This window comes from Phyllobates terribilis, unplaced genomic scaffold (assembly GCF_046119375.1).
Source record: "Phyllobates terribilis strain yellow unplaced genomic scaffold, ASM4611937v1 Scaffold_98__1_contigs__length_5973952, whole genome shotgun sequence".
In the NCBI taxonomy this organism is placed as follows: Eukaryota; Metazoa; Chordata; class Amphibia; order Anura; family Dendrobatidae; genus Phyllobates; species Phyllobates terribilis.
The window spans coordinates 4,829,858-4,847,454 of NW_027362858.1; the positions used below are offsets into that span (position 1 = coordinate 4,829,858).

The following is a 17,597-nucleotide window of genomic DNA, read 5'->3' on the forward strand; positions in this document are numbered from 1 at the left end:
CATTGAATTTGTCAGGTTTTGGATGGTTTCTGCTTTAATTGTTTTGCATGAGGACAGAATACCCTCCCAGAGCTGTTGCTTAGATGTGAACTTCCTCCCGCTATCATAGACACTCCTTTTGATGATGCTCCAGAGGTTCTCAATGGGGTTGAGGTCAGGGGAGCATGGGTGCCACACCATAAGTTTGTCCCCTTTTATGCCCACAGCAGCCAGAGATGCAGATGTGTTATGTGCAGCATGAGACGGTGCATTATCATGCATGAAAATGATCTTGCTGTGGAATTCACGGTTCTTCTTCTTGAACTATGGCAGGAAGTACTGTTTGAGAAACTCAACATACATTATGGAGTTCATCTTTACCCCTTCAGGGATCCTAAAAGGGCCAACAATCTCTCTCCCCATGATTCCAGCCCAAAACATTACTCCACCTCCTCCTTGTTGGCACCGTAGCCGTGTTTGCATGGGGTGTCCATCAACCAGCCATCCTCCACTCCATCCATCTGGACCATCGAGATCATTTCATGCATGATGCGGTAATCCCCCGGTTCAGTGAGGGCTCCGGCGCTGAGCCCGCACTGAACCGAGCACATGTCAGCTGATTCTTACAGCTGACATGTGCCCACAACAGCCGCAGGTGGAATCGTGATCCACCCGTGGCTGTTAACCAGTTAAATGCCGCTGTCAATCTCCGACAGCGGCATTTGACTCGCGCTTCCGGGTAGCGCGTCACTTACCCCGCCCATCAGCGACCCCGTCACGTGATCGCGGGTCGACGATGGGTGGTCATGACAACCCTGGGTCTGCAGCAGACACCAGTGGTTGTCATGATCCTGTCGCTATGAGCGCCACCTAGTGGTCGGCGCTCATAGCACAGGACCATTTCTGCTACATGCAAGGGATCTGCTCGTCCCCTGCATGTAGCAGAGCCGATCAAAAGAGTGCTGCTTCTAGTCTCCTATGGAGACTACAGAAGAAAGCAAAAAGTGAAAAAAAAAAAGTTTTAAAAAATATGAAAAAAAATAAAAAAATATAAAAGTTTAAATCACCCTCCTTTCGCCCCATTCAAAATAAAATAATAATAATAAAAAAAACATATACACATATTTGGTATCACCGCGCTCAAAATCGCCCGATCTATCAATATAAAAAAGAATTAATCTGATCGGTAAACGGCGAGAAAAAAATTCTAAACGCCAGAATTACGTTTTTTGGTCGCCGCAAAATTGCAATAAAATGCAATAACGGGCGATCAAAACATTGTATCTACGCCAAAATAGCATCAATAAAAACTTCAGCTCGGTGCGCAAAAAATAACCCCTCACCCGGCCCCAGATCCCGAAAAATGGAGACGCTACGGGTCTCGGAAAACGGCACCATTTTTTTTTTTTTTTACCAAACTTTGGAATTTTTTTTACTACTTAAATAAAAAAGAACCTGTACATGTTTGGTATCTACGAACTCGTAATAACCTGGAGAATAATAATATCAGTTTTAGCATTCAGTGAACGTGGTAAAAACATTTTTTAAAAAACATCTGTGGTATTGCACTTTTTTTGCAATTTCACGGCGCTTGGAATTTTTTTCCCGTTTTACCATACACGATATGGTAAAACTAGTAATGGTGTTGAAAAGTAAAACTCGTCCCGCAAAAAATAAACCCTCACATGGCCATATTGACCAAAAAATAAAAACGTTATGGCTCTGGGAACAAGGGGAACAAAAAACGAAATCTCAAAAACGGAAAATGCTCCGGGGCTTAAGGGGGTAATCAGCCGTGGGGTAGTCGGTGGAGTGGATTTCCTTTAATAAATACTCACTTAGCCCCATTCTTGGTGCAGGTACTAATTAATCCAGTACCTATGAGATTTTTACCAAATGATAGAGGTGTATCATCCATAGCGTCGGCCCACACGGCCACTATGGTGCCCGTGAAAAAACAGATTTTGAGCTTGGTTTAAATTGGTATCCATGCAGCACATAGACACATGTTTACTATGGCCATAAATCAGAAAAAAACTATAAAGAAAAATGATAATGAACCCCGCTGTAAATAAATAAATAAAAAGCAAAAGTGCATTTAAATAAAATAGGTTTCTTATCAACACTGTATTTGATCAAAAATAGCATGAAAGCTATCCTACCATGGCAAGGTGCACCTATTCGAGGTAGTCCTACTCTGTATAATATTAAAAACCTTACCATGTGTGAAAGCCTCAAACTTCTGTGTGTGAATCAGACATGAGATCTAAAGTGGTAGAAGATTACAGTCCGGGGAAGACCGGAAACATTCATATAGACGACCGGTGGAGATGTAGTCAGTGAAGCACTCTGGCCAAATATGTTTCTAGAGCCGTAGTAGAAGATGAAGATGTCATCCTCATCATGAAGTAGTTATTTCTCATGCCATGTGTAATGAATATCTCCTGCAGTATTGCTAATGCTGATTGCAGTGTCGGTAAATGAGACGAGAATTAGCATTATGGAAGATGAGTCTTTGAGAAACGAGTTCAGCTACAGACTCCAAGAAAGAAACTGCTTGTTGTCTGTGGCCAAAAATATATAGGTTTTATTACTAAATGTAAAGCAAAAAACTAAATACTGTAAAATGATATATCTCCTCATATGTTTCCCCATATTATCTCCAGTAATTGTATTATTACACAGGATTTTTATGATGTTACATCGGCTCATCATCTTCTCATTTAGGTCTCTACAATATCAGATCCTCTCAGTAAAGATCTTCTATATAAGAGAATTTTCCTTATGGACCCATCAAAGATGGATATGGACAGAGACAAGATGGCGGAGAGGATATTACACCTCACCCTAGAGATCCTCTTCCGGCTTACTGGAGAGGTGAGAGATTCTGATGACGTCACATTACATCATTATCTATGGGAATAACAGATGGACAGAACTGGAGAGGTGAGGACTCTGGAAATGTCTGGAGGGAGATTTATTAATGTGTCTCTCCATAACCAGGATTACACAGTAGTGAAGAAGACCTCTAGTGATCGCTATCAGGACCCTGTGCCTGAGGAATGGGGAAGACCCCTGAGCCCAATCACAGGGCCTCCACCTCACCCCCTGATACATGAGGACATCAATAACCAGAAGATCCAAGAACTCGCCTACAAGATGATTGAGCTGCTGACTAGAGAGGTGACACTGCTGGGAATGCTGGGACATTATACAGTAACGCTATGAAGGGATCGGGGGGATTATGGTATCATTGTATGTGTCAGGTTCCTATAAGGTGTCAGGATGTCGCTGTCTATTTCTCCATGGAGGAGTGGGAGTATTTAGAAGGACACAAAGATCTGTACAAGGACGTCATGATGGAGGTTCCCCAGCCCATCACATCACCAGGTAATAGACAGGACTAAATACACACGGCCTATAATTATCTGTATGTAAAGAATGAATTCAGTCCCTGTATGTGTTTCCTCCAGTTCTATCCAGTAAGAGGACAACACCAGAGAGATGTCCCCGTCCTCTTCTTCCACAGGACTGTAAGCAAGAAGATCCCAATGTTCCTCAGGATCATCAGGTAGATGGAGAGAAGGTGTCATGAGATCTCCCCTATGATGTGTAGACGGCTGTGAAGGTCTTGTGCTCAGTCTTGTTTTATCCACCAGTATTATATGTTTTATACTTGTGTAATGAGAATGGTGGAGATTGTAGGATTAGAGCTGATCATAGATGGGACTTCTCCATCTGTCTGTGACTTTTACAATATTTGTTTCAGGGTGAAGATCTGACCCATATTAATACTACAGAGACATATGTGAGGGGTGATGAGCGGTGTAAAGAGGAGATTCCTACATATGACTACCCAGGTGAGTAGTAACCACTAAATGCAGAGAAGTCACAGATTCTTCTCAGTCACCGTCTGTGGCTGCTATATTGGCTGTGTAGTCCGGCCGTATCACAATCGTGTGATCACCATTTCCCTCTAGATCACAACATTTTCCTCCATCCAAAAATGTACACATTACTTTGTGCAATTGTAATAGACCTTTTCCATAGAACTTACAACCTGGAGGATCCACCTACCCCCTGGGATTAGGAGACGCTGACCGTTACCTGCCCAGATCTTTAAACTACAAAGCCAAATGACAGCGTACGTAGAATGTGCTGACAAGTGAGAAAATCACTTGAAGAAAAATATTATGATGGGCCTGTAAGAGAAAGCGGAGGGTAATGATGCTGTTGGCTTCCTAGATCCCTCATATCTTATTGGATGAATCTACCTTCTCTACCTTCTGTGCTGCTGAATGTGCTCATATGGTCCCTACAAGACCAGGTCCAGTCTTTCTGGCCAAACTTCACTTTTATGATCTACAACATTAAATGTGCAGTGAGGCCAAGTATTAATTTCTGTACAATAACAAGTTTCCCTTTATCCTGACTTTTCAATTTCTTTTCAAACCAACTAACTTCAAACAGGATTGTGATAAACTACATAAAAAACATTACACCTGTGACATGATAAATCTCTAAGCTGTGTGTGGCTGATGGCTGTAATATACATTTATTCACACCTGCAGGTGATGTGTTGGCATGGCTCAAGCCCTGGTTTCATGGATTCATTCCACGTCATAAATTACATTATTTTTCAATCCTAAGGAATTCCGATTACTACACAATCTCTCCTTAAATGGGGAGCACTAATACTTTCTCTACTCTTCTGCTCAGGAGTCATAGTAGCTCCAAAGGTCCACCATAAATGAGTGCAATTCCGGTTTAGATCTGAAGTTCTCTCCCCTGATACATACGTTGTTGTTAGGGATGTAAGATATCTTTTATTCTGTATTTTTTTCCAGGTTCATTTTGTATGATAGCTTTATTGTGGTGGGATCGGCCTGACTCACTTATGTGACTCTGTAACTCCCTGGTAGTCTTTAAAAGAAGGTCTCTATTACCTCTTCCAAATGCCCGAGGGCTAAATTTAAGACAACTCATCTCTGCACTATTTATAAAAAGTTCTCCTTCAATGTCTAATATTTCTTCTTGAAACTCATCTGACAGAAAATATTGGCCCTTATCATAGTTTAGATTACGAAGAGCCACCGAGCCCCCTACTCTAATTACCCCAGAGAGGTTTCACCACTAGTTACTCACTACTTACTGATGGAGACTGTTGAGTTTGATCATTTCAGTAGATGTGTTATTGTCTATAGTCAGTTTTTGACTACAGTAGTTAGTGCCCAAAATACTCTAATTTTAACCTCTTCCCGCAGACAGTTTTATGTTCCCAATCAGGCCCCATTTTTTTAAATCTGACGTGTGTCACTTTATATGGTGATAACTTTGGAATTCTTCACAAATGATAATAGGAAACAAATGGACCTTACAAATTATTTTCCAACTACTCTTGAATGTGACAATACCCTGTATACGGTTGTATCCTACTATCTGGGCACATGGCAGAGTTAAGAAGGGGAGGAGCGACATTTAGCTATTTGAATGCAGATCTTGGTGGAATAGTTTGCAGACACAATGTATTGGGGGCAGTGTTCATGGTCACCTGACAGCTCAAAAGATGGCCACCACGAACAGGCTTGGCGCTATATACTCCAGATCCCATGGATTGCCTTTCTCATCACCCTTTAATGTCAAGACGAATAGTCAGGTAGCCAGGTCATAAGCTGGAGGGCAGAGAAAATACAAAATCAGAAGACACAAGAGTAGTCAGTACACGGGCCGAGGTCACCACAAAAAACAAATACACAAGCCGGGAGCTGAGCACAGAGGACTGAACCAGAAAAGAACAAGGCTGTATCTGGAAGCTTCCAGCAATATCCTTCCAGCTTTAGTAAGGTGTGGTGCTTTCCAAATGGCTGAAGCAGGGAGCAGATTACTCCAGCTGGACAGCACACACACCCATACTGCCAGGCTGGATGGTACTACTGGTCCCAGGCACCCTAATCTTAGTGGCTGGACAGAGCCTGCGCCACCCAGAGCTTCTGGTTCTGATGTCTCCTCCATCACCAGCGCCTCCTGCAGGATGAATAAGGCTCCTGGTGACAGAAGCAGACGTCACAGGAGCAGATCCCAGAGGAGATGGGACACACCATTTGCGGAAGCCCTAATGTGACCATAATGCAGAAAACCAGAGCAGTAGAAATCCCCATAAAGTGACACCATTTTGGAAATTATAACTCTCAGTGAAATAATCTATAGGAGTAGTGACTATTTTGACTCCACAGTCACTTTCCAGAAATTAGCACGCAGTGGATGTTGGAGAGTGAAAATTGCAAATATGCCATTTTATTACCCAACACATAGTGCCCAGATTGTGCTCCAGGAGACACACACACCATAAATTAAGTGGGTTTTTCTCACTATAGTAATGCCGAATACATGGATGGTAAATGTGGTTTGGACACACTGCAAGGCTCAGAAGCGAGGGGGAGATCTGACTTTGGGAGAGTGGATATTGCTGGATTGGTTTATGGAAGCCATGTTGCTTTTCAAAAGCCTTTGAGCCACTAATGATGTGGAAACCTCTGGTTTTCCATTGACAGATGATGGACCTGAGTGGGGACTTTTTTTTGTGAGATGAGTAGAAGTTATTATTGATATTATTTTTGCCTACATAACATTGGTGGCTTTTTATTCCATATTTGGGAGGCAGAATTAACAAGCTGTTGAACACCACACTCTACTGGTTCATTCTATGAGGTTTTGTATTAGACTGTGATCTGTTATTGTCTTGGTGAATAATAACGGCTAACATAGGGCAAAATTTTAAAAAATCACAGAAAGATACAGCCTTACTAACACCAATAATCGTACCAATTCATGGAGGGTGTGGTTGCCTAGTATTAAAGATGCACACAGATGAATCTTGCATAGGACGCCAGTCACACAGGTAGGTTTGATGCACAGTGTCTGGCTTAGGATACTGATGATGTCCATACTGGGCAGGAAGGCTGCCCAGCACTATATAAGTGTACCCCACGTGGACAGACACCCCATACATAACTACATAAATAGTAAAAAACTAAAAAATGATAGTGTTGGCCCCCTTAAAAATAGTCTGGGTGAAATGGTGGATGAGGATGAGGAAAAAGCCAATATGCTTAATGATTTTTTTTCAACCGTATTTACACAAGAAAATCGCATGACAGAAAACATGATTAGTGATGACAAAAATCCTCCATTACATGTCAATTGCTTAACCCAGCAGGAAGTACGGCGGCTTCTAAAAATCACTAAAGTAGACAAATCCCCGGGTCCAGATGGGATACACCCGCGAGTACTGCAGGAATTAAGTAACGTCATAGATAGACCATTATTTTTAATTTTTACAGATTCCATAATAACAGGGTCTGTACCACAGGACTGGCGTATAGAAAATGTGATGCCTATATTCAAAAAGGGGACAAAAACTGAACTTGGAAATTATAGGCCAGTAAGCTTAACCTCTACTGTGGGTAAAGTCCTGGAGGGTTTCCTAAGAGATGCTATACTAGAGTATCTGAAGAAGAATAACCTCATGACCCAATATCAACATGGGTTTACGAGGGACCGTTCCTGTCAAACTAATCTGATCAGCTTTTATGAGGAGGTAAGTTCCGGACTGGACCAAGGAAATGCAGTGGATGTTGTCTATATGGACTTTTCAAAAGCTTTTGATACGGTTCCACACAAAAGGTTGATACATAAAATGAGAACAATGGGGATAGGGGAAAATATATGTATGTGGTTTAAGAATTGGCTCAGTGATAGGAAACAAAGGATGGTTATTAATGGAACACACTCAGACTGGGTCTCAGTTAACAGTGGGGTACCACAGGGGTCAGTATTGGGCCCCCTTCTTTTTAACATATTTATTAATGACCTTGTAGGGGGCATACAGAGTAATATTTCAATATTTGCAGATGACACTAAACTCTGCAGGGTAATTAATACAAAGGAGGACAATTTTATATTACAGGAGGATATATGTAAACTAGAAGCTTGGGCTGATAAATGGCAAATGAGCTTTAATGGGGATAAATGTAAGGTAATGCACTTGGGCAGAAGAAATAAAATGTATAATTATATGCTTAATTGTAAAACACTGGGCAAAACTGTAACTGAAAAAGACCTGGGTGTATTGGTGGACGACAAGCTCACGTTTAGTGGCCAGTGTCAGGCAGCTGCTGCAAAGGCAAATAAAATAATGGGATGCATTAAAAGAAGCATAGATGCTCATGAGGAGAACATAATTTTACCTCTATACAAGTCACTTGTGCGACCACACTTAGAATATTGTGTACAGTTCTGGTCTCCGGTGTATAAGAAAGACATAGCTGAACTAGAGCGGGTGCAGAGAAGAGCGACAAAGCTTATTAGAGGACTGGGGGGTCTGCAATACCAAGACAGGTTATTATATTTGGGGTTATTTACTGTAGAAAAACGAAGGCTGAGGGGTGATCTTATTACTATGTACAAATATATGAGGGGACAGTACAAAGACCTTTCTACTGATCTTTTTACTCTGAGGCCAGAGACGGGGACAAGGGGGCATCTTCTACTTCTGGAGGAAAGAAGGTTTAATCATAATCACAGATGCGGATTCTTTTCTGTAAGAGCAGTGAGACTATGGAGCTCTCTGCCGCATGCCGCATGATGTTGTAATGAGTGATTCACTAATAAAATTTAGGAAGGGCATGGGTGCCTTTCTTGATAAGTATAATATTACAGGTTATATATACTAGATTCCTTGATGGGGCATTGATCCAGGGAACTAGTCTGATTGTCTTATGGAGTCGGGAAGGAATTTTTTCCCCAATGTGGAGCTTAGTGTTTGCCACATGTTTTTTTTTTTGCCTTCCTCTGGATCAACATGTTAGGCTATGGGTTGCACTAGATGGACTTAGTCTTCCTTCAACCTTAAAAACTATGTTACTCTGTTACATGTTACCCCAGTACACCCAACCAACACTAAAATGCTAATGCATTTGTTATCTGATTTGGTGTTGGTAAGGATGATTTTTTTCTGTGATATGTTTTCTTGGTAAATAATGATACTTTTACATAAAGTGCATTTTTACATAGAGTTTAAGTAAAAATATTCAACAATATAAATTTTAAGGATATGTTATTCATAAATAATAATTGGTTTTATTCTTGGCAGATGACTGTACCAGGAGATCAGAGGGACAGCTGACATCTTCAATTTTTAAATCAGATGATCTTGTGATCCCACAGGATACAATTGAAGTGAATGCCATTACTCCAGATATACCATCATCCCTTCACAGCAAAGATCTGTCACCTGATCCTTTGAAACAGGTCCTGTCTTCTGATTCATTACCGACTACTAAGGAAAATCAAAGTCACAAAATAAGCATTAAAAAACAAATTGCTCCTAAAGCAAAGAAGCCATTTTCATATTCAGAATATGGAAATAGTTTTTCCCTCGAAAAGTCTTTTCTTAAACATCAAAGCATTCACACAGAGGAGAATAGATTTTTTTGTTTCAAGTGTGGGGAATTTTTTAACCAGAAATCAGATCTTCTTAATCACCAGAGAAGTCACACAGGGGAGAAGCCTTTTTGCTGTTCAGAATGTGGGAAATGTTTTAACCAGAAATCAGCTTTGGTCAATCACCAGAGAACTCACACAGGGGAGAAGCCTTTTTCCTGTTCAGAATGTGGAAAATGTTTTAGCCGGAAAACAGATTTGGTTCAGCACAAGAAAATTCACACAGGGGAGAAGCCTTTTTGCTGTTCAGAATGTGGGAAATGTTTTAAAGATAAATCAGTTTTGGTTAAGCACCAGAGAACTCACACAGGGGAGAAGCCTTTTTCCTGTTCAGAATGTGGAAAATGTTTTAGCGGGAAATCAGGTTTGGTTATACACCAGAGAACTCACACAGGGGAGAAGCCTTTTTGCTGTTCAGAATGTGGGAAATGTTTTAACCAGAAATCAGATTTGGTTAATCACCAGAGAACTCACACAGGGGAGAAGCCTTTTTCCTGTTCAGAATGTGGGAAATGTTTTATCCAAAAATCAGATTTGGTTAAGCACCAGAGAACTCACACAGAGGAGAAGCCTTTTTCCTGTTCAGAATGTGGGAAATGTTTTAACCAGAAATCAGAATTGGTTAATCACCAGAGAACTCACAAAGGGGTGAAGCCTTTTTCCTGTTCAGAATGTGGGAAATGTTTTAACCAGAAATCAGAATTGGTTAATCACCAGAGAACTCACACAGGGGAGAAGCCTTTTTCCTGCTCAGAATGTGGGAAATGTTTTATCCAGAAATCAGATTTGGTTAAGCACCAGAGAACTCACACAGGGGAGAAGCCCTTTTGCTGTTCAGAATGTGGGAAATGTTTTAAAGATAAATCAGTTTTGGTTAAGCACAACAGAACTCACACAGGGGAGAAGCCTTTTTCCTGTTCAGAATGTCTCAAATGTTTTAGCCGGAAATCAGGTTTGGTTAAGCACCAGAGAATTCACACAGGGGAGAAGCCTTTTTCCTGTTCAGAATGTGGGAAATGTTTTAGCCGGAAATTAGATTTGGTTACACACCAGAGAAATCACACAGGGGAGAAACCTTTTTCCTGTTCAGAATGTGAGAAATGTTTTATCCAGAAATCAGATTTGGTTAAGCACAAGAGAAATCACACAGTGGAGAAGCCTTTTTCCTGTTCAGAATGTGGGAAATGTTTTGTGAAGAAATCATCACTTCTTAGTCACCAAAGTACTCACACAGACGAGAAGCCATTTTCATGTTCTTAATGCGGGAAATGTTTTACACGGAAATCAACTCTTAATAAACTTCAGAGAAGTCACACAGGGGAGAAGCCTTTTTCATTTTTAACCGAAAATTGTATCTTCATAAAGGGGTTGTCCACTACTAGGACAACTCCTTCTCATTCCTCATGTTTGGCCTTTTTAAAATAAAAACACTCATACTCACGTCCTGTTCTGGCGCCGTTCCATGGGTGTCACAACTTCCGTTTCCGTAAGGCTGTTACATCACACAAGATTGTTACATCACACAATCCTGCTCCCAATCAACGCCACCTTCAGACGTATTGTACATCAACAGGAAGGACATGGCCTGGACATAGCACCAAGAGAATGTACACACTGAAAGCACTCTCTTCAGACCGTGTTCCTGGGGGATTTATAAGCAATTTACAGCCTCCAATATGACGCCTGATATGGGAAAGAAAGAAGAGATCAGAGGTTAATCTGAGGTCCTCCACCTCTGTCAGCATGTCTGGTATGCAGCGTTTCTTAGGCTGGGTGCCCACGTAGCGTTTTTCAAGCGTTTATGCTGCGGAATTTCCGCAGCATAAACGCTTGTGAAACGCTAGGTAATCCGCACCCCATGGTCCCCAAGGGGATTCCGCATGTTCTATGCACATGCTGCGGATTTTTCCGCAGCGTTTATGCTGCGTACAAAAATCCGCAGCATGTCATTTAATTTTGCGGAAGCGCAGCGGAACTCCCGCCATTGATTTGCATTGAGACGCATAGAAACCGCGACTGTACATTTGTACAAGCGGCTTCTATGCGTCTCTATGTGCGGATGGTACCCAGTTCTGGAGGAGAGGAGACTCTCATCCAGACCTGGGTACCATTGTACCTGTAAAAAAAAGAATAAAATAACAAATAAAGTTTATACTCACCTTTGCGAAGGCTTTTCTCTGAATGCCGGCATCGCTTGAGGACCTGCGGTGACGTCACAGTCATGTGACCGCAGGCCCTTCACCGCTCTGTCTCGCGATATTGCGGCATCCAGGAAGCAGAGAGGAACGACCGCTGCAGCCACGCCGGGACCTCGGGGGTGAGTATAGCTTTATTTGTTTTAATTTTTACGGTTCACACTGTATAAATCCATGCTGTTTGCATGGATTTATACAGTGTGACCTAGTTGTCAAGCACTTTCCAAGTGATGCTATCGCCTGGAAAGCGCTTGTCAATCTGCATGCGGAAACGCATGTGGATCCGCATGTATTCTGCAGGAAAAACGCATGCACAATCTGCATGCGTTTTTTCTGCCAGGGAGATGCAGAAATGCTGCAGAAATTTTCTGCTTCATTTCTGCATCGTGGGCACATAGCCTTATGGAAGGTCTTATCTTCCTGCTCTGGAGCCATTACTGCTTCACCTCAGCGTGGAAAAAGAAGCAGTCTTAACCCTCATGATGCCAGACAGCTCCAGCCTGTAAGTCCTGCACCATCTTCTCTCTTAATGTAGGCCTCACAAGAAAACAGCTCCACAAATCTTGTACTCTCACCAAAGCCCCCATACTGAGCAGCGCTTGCTTCACAGGGACATTTACCCCCCAGCCACAGGTTATTCTGATATGGGGAACAACATAACTTATTTGTATATCAGATTGCGTCTATCCCTACTAAAGAAGATATGGAGCAATATATTCAGAGGCTGGAGACCACATACAATACTGAAATACGTCCCCTCACTTCTATCCTGTCACAGCTTACTGACAAGGTACAGAGATTAGAGGATAATGTCGTCCAAGTTAGAGGCCATCATAATGCTCAGATAACACTGGATCTTCACAGCCAGTAAATAAACCATCTGTTTAATATGGTTGATGATCAAGAAAATCACAATAATATCTGGATAAGGGGTATACCTGAAAGCATCAATGCACAAGTGATTATGCCAACACTGCGATCATTATTCAATAATATTCTTGGTGATCCTATTGATAAGGAGGTGGAGATTTATAAGGCGCACCGCACAATAGGCAATCATGGCCCAGATCTTGAGCATCCAAGGGACATTATCTGTCACATACATTTTTTCAATGTAAAAGAGGCCATTGTGAGGAAAGCTGAGGAGTTGGGTCCTGCTGATTTCAATGGAAAACGCATATAATTGCTCACATATCTATCCTGAATGACACTTGCTAAAAGAAGGGTATTGAAACCACTACTTTATGCCATCCGAGAAAATGGCCTGATGTACTCCTGGGGGTACCCATTCCAGCTGTATATTTTCAAAGATCCAAGCAACATGAGACCTATTTGTGATGTCCTGGACATTCCATATATCTGACTGGCCACCTGCTCCACCATTGCCACAGAGAGTTCCAGCACGTCACAGAAGGCGTTCAGTGGATCAGGAACTTGATGGTGATGCAGCCAGATGGGAAAGGAACCTGCCAATCATATGAGCTCCTGAAATGAATCTGGTCTTCCCTGATGAGAGACAGTTTGCAGATGCTTACTTATTTCTTTAAGCATATAATTAGATATATCTAAATAGAGCATTAGGTGCCACTCTTCCACTATATAGAATGTCTAAGTTCATATAAGATCTTAGACCAGGATATAAGTTGAGTTCACATGATACTACTGTAATATCAGGCTGTATTACATTACTTGCTTTATATTCCATGGTTCCACCTAATAGGAATCCTAGAACTGAAAGTTTGACCTTACGCCTGTAAAGACAACCCCCAGTTAGGGACTTGCATTGGGATCTGCTTGTTTCGCAATTTCCTACTGTTTTGATATATTCATAATCTATACTTCTTAGACACTGAGAGGTTGACGTTACTATCTACCGTCTATACGTCCTCTTTTCTCTTAACCTTTCTCTCTTCCATTCCCCCTTTTTTTCATATAATATGGCACAACTCAAAACTTGTTCATTGAATGTCAGAGGACTTAATGTTCCAGAGAAAGGAGCTCAAGTGTATTTATCGTAGGCACAAACAACACGTACATTTTCTCTTTCTTCAGGAGTCACACTTTAGAGGCGATCATATACTGTTCCTCAGTTTACTAATAGATATTATTCATCTTGGCGTCCCAGAAAAATGCAGTTTTGAAGTCTAAGGTGCTGAGTATAGGCCGCCACAGATCACTGCCACGTACTATTGTAGAAACAGTGTCTGACACAGAGAGGAGGTTCGTGTTTATTAAGATCTCCATCTACTCCAAAATTTTGACTTTGGCCAACTTCTATCTCCCTAATTGTGACCAAATTAAGACATGCCGTCATTACTTAAACAAACTAAAATATTTTGCGGAGGACCTTATCATCATTGGAGGTGACTTTAATTTTGTCTTGGATCCGTCTTTAGACCCGTCCCTGGGCTGAAGTCACCAATCTAAAACACAAACAAAAGCTTTGCTAATTGTGCTTTGATCTCAACCGGGCGATGTATGGCGGATACTACATCCAGACGTAAAGGATTATACCTATTATTCTCCTTTACACAATATGCATAGCCATATAGTCCTTTTCTTAATTAGTCATCACTTGCCTACATGGCAACCTACATCTCAGGTAGGAACTGCTGTATGGTCAGATCATGCTCCTGTATGCCGGACTCCACCAAGGCTTCAGATGTTGGAACCTAAATGATAATCTGCTGAAAGACTCATTCTGTGTCTCAGACCTTCTTGAGACTATAAACTCCTTCAAATATATGAGCATGATGAAACTGCCTTACCATTTAAATGGGAACCACTCACATGCGTCCTCAGAGGGATAATAATAAAACATAGATAAATGCTAAAAAAAAAAAAGGAGGGAACAGCTAAAGTCTCCAATTTGCTTGAGCGGATTGATCTCCTTAAGAAACAGCATAAACGATCTGCTTCCTTCCTGGTATATGTAGACCTGCTTAACGCTAGAAGGGAGCTAAAGTAGTTTCATGGATGGGGTACTTGCAAATATTGTGTAATTTCAGGGCATTTACTTATGGAAGGAACCAAGTGGAAGCTTCCATTCTCGGTACTAGATATGGGGCCTCCTCGAGAAAATGACTTAAAATGTTGTACACTAAAGTTAATATATATATGGCATGGGATAGGGGTAAAAATATTCTGGGAATTGGAAAGTACACAAACTATACTCCTTTATGGCACAACTATAACTTACCAGAGCTACATAAACTAAAAAATGTTAGTGAGTGGGAGGATAGGGGTATATGTTTGGTGTCACAACTCTTGAGGGATGGATTATTCAAGATGTTTGAACAAATAAAGGCAGGTTTTAACCTTCCGCATAGGGTGTTTTATCAATATCTGCAAATACGTCTTGCATATAGTATACAGCTAGAATAAACGTCATACTGATTGACATCACCCAATAGATACCATTACTACATCGTTAGATACAAAAGGTCTAATATCCCTTATTTATAGGCAGTTACTGGCCCTACATTTGGATAAATATCCTTTGATAGTTAAGACAAAATGGGAGGAGGATGTGGGTCCCTTATCTGAGGAGCAATGGGGGAAATACTGGATTTGACACCGAAACTTTCATTGTCAGAGTCACAAAGATTGTCCAGAATTCTTCTCATTCATAGGGTATATCGATCCCCAAGTATTTTATTTAAAATTGAAATACAAATGGATGACACACGCCCTAGATGTGGTCAAAAGGACGCCCACCTGATGCATATGACGTGGGAATGTGTAAATATTAGCGACTAATGGAACGTGGTGATCGCTCTTGTATCTGTATTTGGGATACAACTTCAGTTGGAACCTAAAATCTGTATCCTAGGACTCCTAGGAGAGGTCGTAGACCCAGACTCCCATATGGCAGTAGCTAGCTCAAGAAAATTATTCCAAGCCAGATAGTTGTTGGCACTACATTCTATAGACAATTCTTCCCCAACGATAACAGAACTAAAATCCAGGATAAATAACACTCTATGCTTGGAAAGTGGAGCTTATATTAAAGGAACGCTCTCAAGAAATCCATACACATATGGGAGCAATGGTTAATTACCCCAGGTATTGCTTCAGAAATACTATACTGGACCATTTGTACATATCCCTGCAGAAAACCAGGAATTTATATCCTTATACCTAAGGTGTCAGCAAATAATAATGGTCTCAGTCCACACAATTGCCCCTTCTTGGATATATTCTTTTTCTTTTGATGTCCCAATAGGGGAAAAAAAGCCGTCCGGAAGTATTCAAATATTTATGTACAAATGTAAAATTACTGTTCCAAAACATTGTACTATACAGCGATATTGGGTTTTATATCATTGTAAACCGGTTCTTGTATTGTTTACTGGTTTTTCTTTCTTTTTATTTTTTTTTTGTCACAAAGTTTATATGACAAAAACAAAATGTTGGTCTTTCTTTCTTTTGTTAAATAAAAATGATCTGATTGAAAAAAAGAAATCAGCGAAGGTCTTTACTAGATCAAACGTACACAAAATATCAAGATCGCATGTGAAGGTACTCGTATGAATTCACAGATAAATGTGGTCTCTCATTGACAAGGAAGTTACATCCACGGATGCAAAGGACATACGGCTCCGGCAAAAATTAAGAGACCACTGAACAGTTTTCTATTGGAAAGCACGGAAAGACTGGTGGAAAGCATGGCAAGACGAATGAAAGCTGTGATTAAAAATCATGGTTAGTCCACCAAATATTGATTTCACATTTAAAACATGAGTAATTTGAGGTCTGAAAGCACTGTGTTTCTTTTTTAGTATTTTGACACTTTATCATTTGCTGCAAATAAGTTCAAAATTTTTAGCTTTGAATTTCGGAGACCTGTTGTCAGTAGTTTATAGACTAAAACAACAATGTACATTTTACTCAAAAATATACCTATAAAGAGAAAAATCAGAGAAACTGAAAATTTTGCAGTGGTCTCTTAATTTTTGCCAGAGCTGTATATATCCAAAACAAAAGGAGCCGCACTGCTATAAATTCATAACCCCACTGACATAGCTGACGCATTTCATTGCTGTTATAGCTCACTACATAATATTCATGGAAAACACCACGACATGCCACCTAATTTTCTTGAAACAAAAATTGACAAATATATTAAGGACACTGCCGTTCCTTCCTTACAGACCCCTGAGCAGGAGATACTAGACAAAGCTTTCACTGAACAACAGATAGGGAATGATTTAATGGCCTGTCCTATCGGGAAGAGCCCTGGGCCAGATGGATTCAATAATAGATTTTATAACATGTTTGCACCTCTGTTATTACCATTAGTGTTCTATAATATCTCAGAAGACTCCCCCTTTGCCCCCCAATCACTTGAGGCTCACATAACAGTTTTATCAAAGCCTGGAAAAGAACTAAATGCCTGCCCTAATGTTCATCCAATTTCAATAATTAATATATACATCAAAATATTCTCTAATATAATTGCATTGTGGCTCTGCCACTACCTACCCTCAATTGTTAGCAACGATCAGGTTGGTTTCGTTAAGGGTAGAGAAGAGCGTGATAATACAAATAAAACATTGTTAGTTTCACGTGCAAAAAAACAGGGGATCCCAATGTGCCTTGTTTCTGTGGACGCTGAAAAAGTGTTTGACAGAATGCACTGGACTTTCTTGAAGAGCACCTTACGAAAAATTGGGTTAAGCTCTTTCTTGTTATCTAAAATTCTATCCTTCGACACTGACCCTAAAGCGATAGGGTAAACGGCCTTCTCCCTGACACATTTTCTATTAAAAATGAGACAAAGCAAGAGTGTCCCTTATCACCTCTCCTATACACATTGGTGATGGAACATTTCACGGTAGCATTACAAAAAAATCCAGATATTAGTGGAGTTACTATAGGCTCAAATCACTATAAACTAGCTCTATACGCAGATGACTTGTT

General features: G+C 40.8%; 1 protein-coding gene across 1 annotated transcript in view; it reads left to right on the forward strand.

Annotated features, from left to right (window-relative positions):
• Nucleotides 1-2,570: 2,570 nt before the first annotated feature.
• LOC141198603 (uncharacterized) overlaps nucleotides 2,571-17,597 on the forward strand; it is a 31,279-nt gene continuing 16,252 nt past the window's right edge. The window contains exons 1-7 of the mRNA XM_073663027.1: nucleotides 2,571-2,856; nucleotides 2,983-3,162; nucleotides 3,246-3,369; nucleotides 3,453-3,550; nucleotides 3,749-3,839; nucleotides 9,131-10,671; nucleotides 11,266-11,277. Coding sequence (XP_073519128.1) covers nucleotides 2,764-2,856; nucleotides 2,983-3,162; nucleotides 3,246-3,369; nucleotides 3,453-3,550; nucleotides 3,749-3,839; nucleotides 9,131-10,671; nucleotides 11,266-11,277 — 2,139 coding nt within the window. The 5' untranslated portion in view covers nucleotides 2,571-2,763. The remainder of the gene's footprint in view (nucleotides 2,857-2,982; nucleotides 3,163-3,245; nucleotides 3,370-3,452; nucleotides 3,551-3,748; nucleotides 3,840-9,130; nucleotides 10,672-11,265; nucleotides 11,278-17,597) is intronic.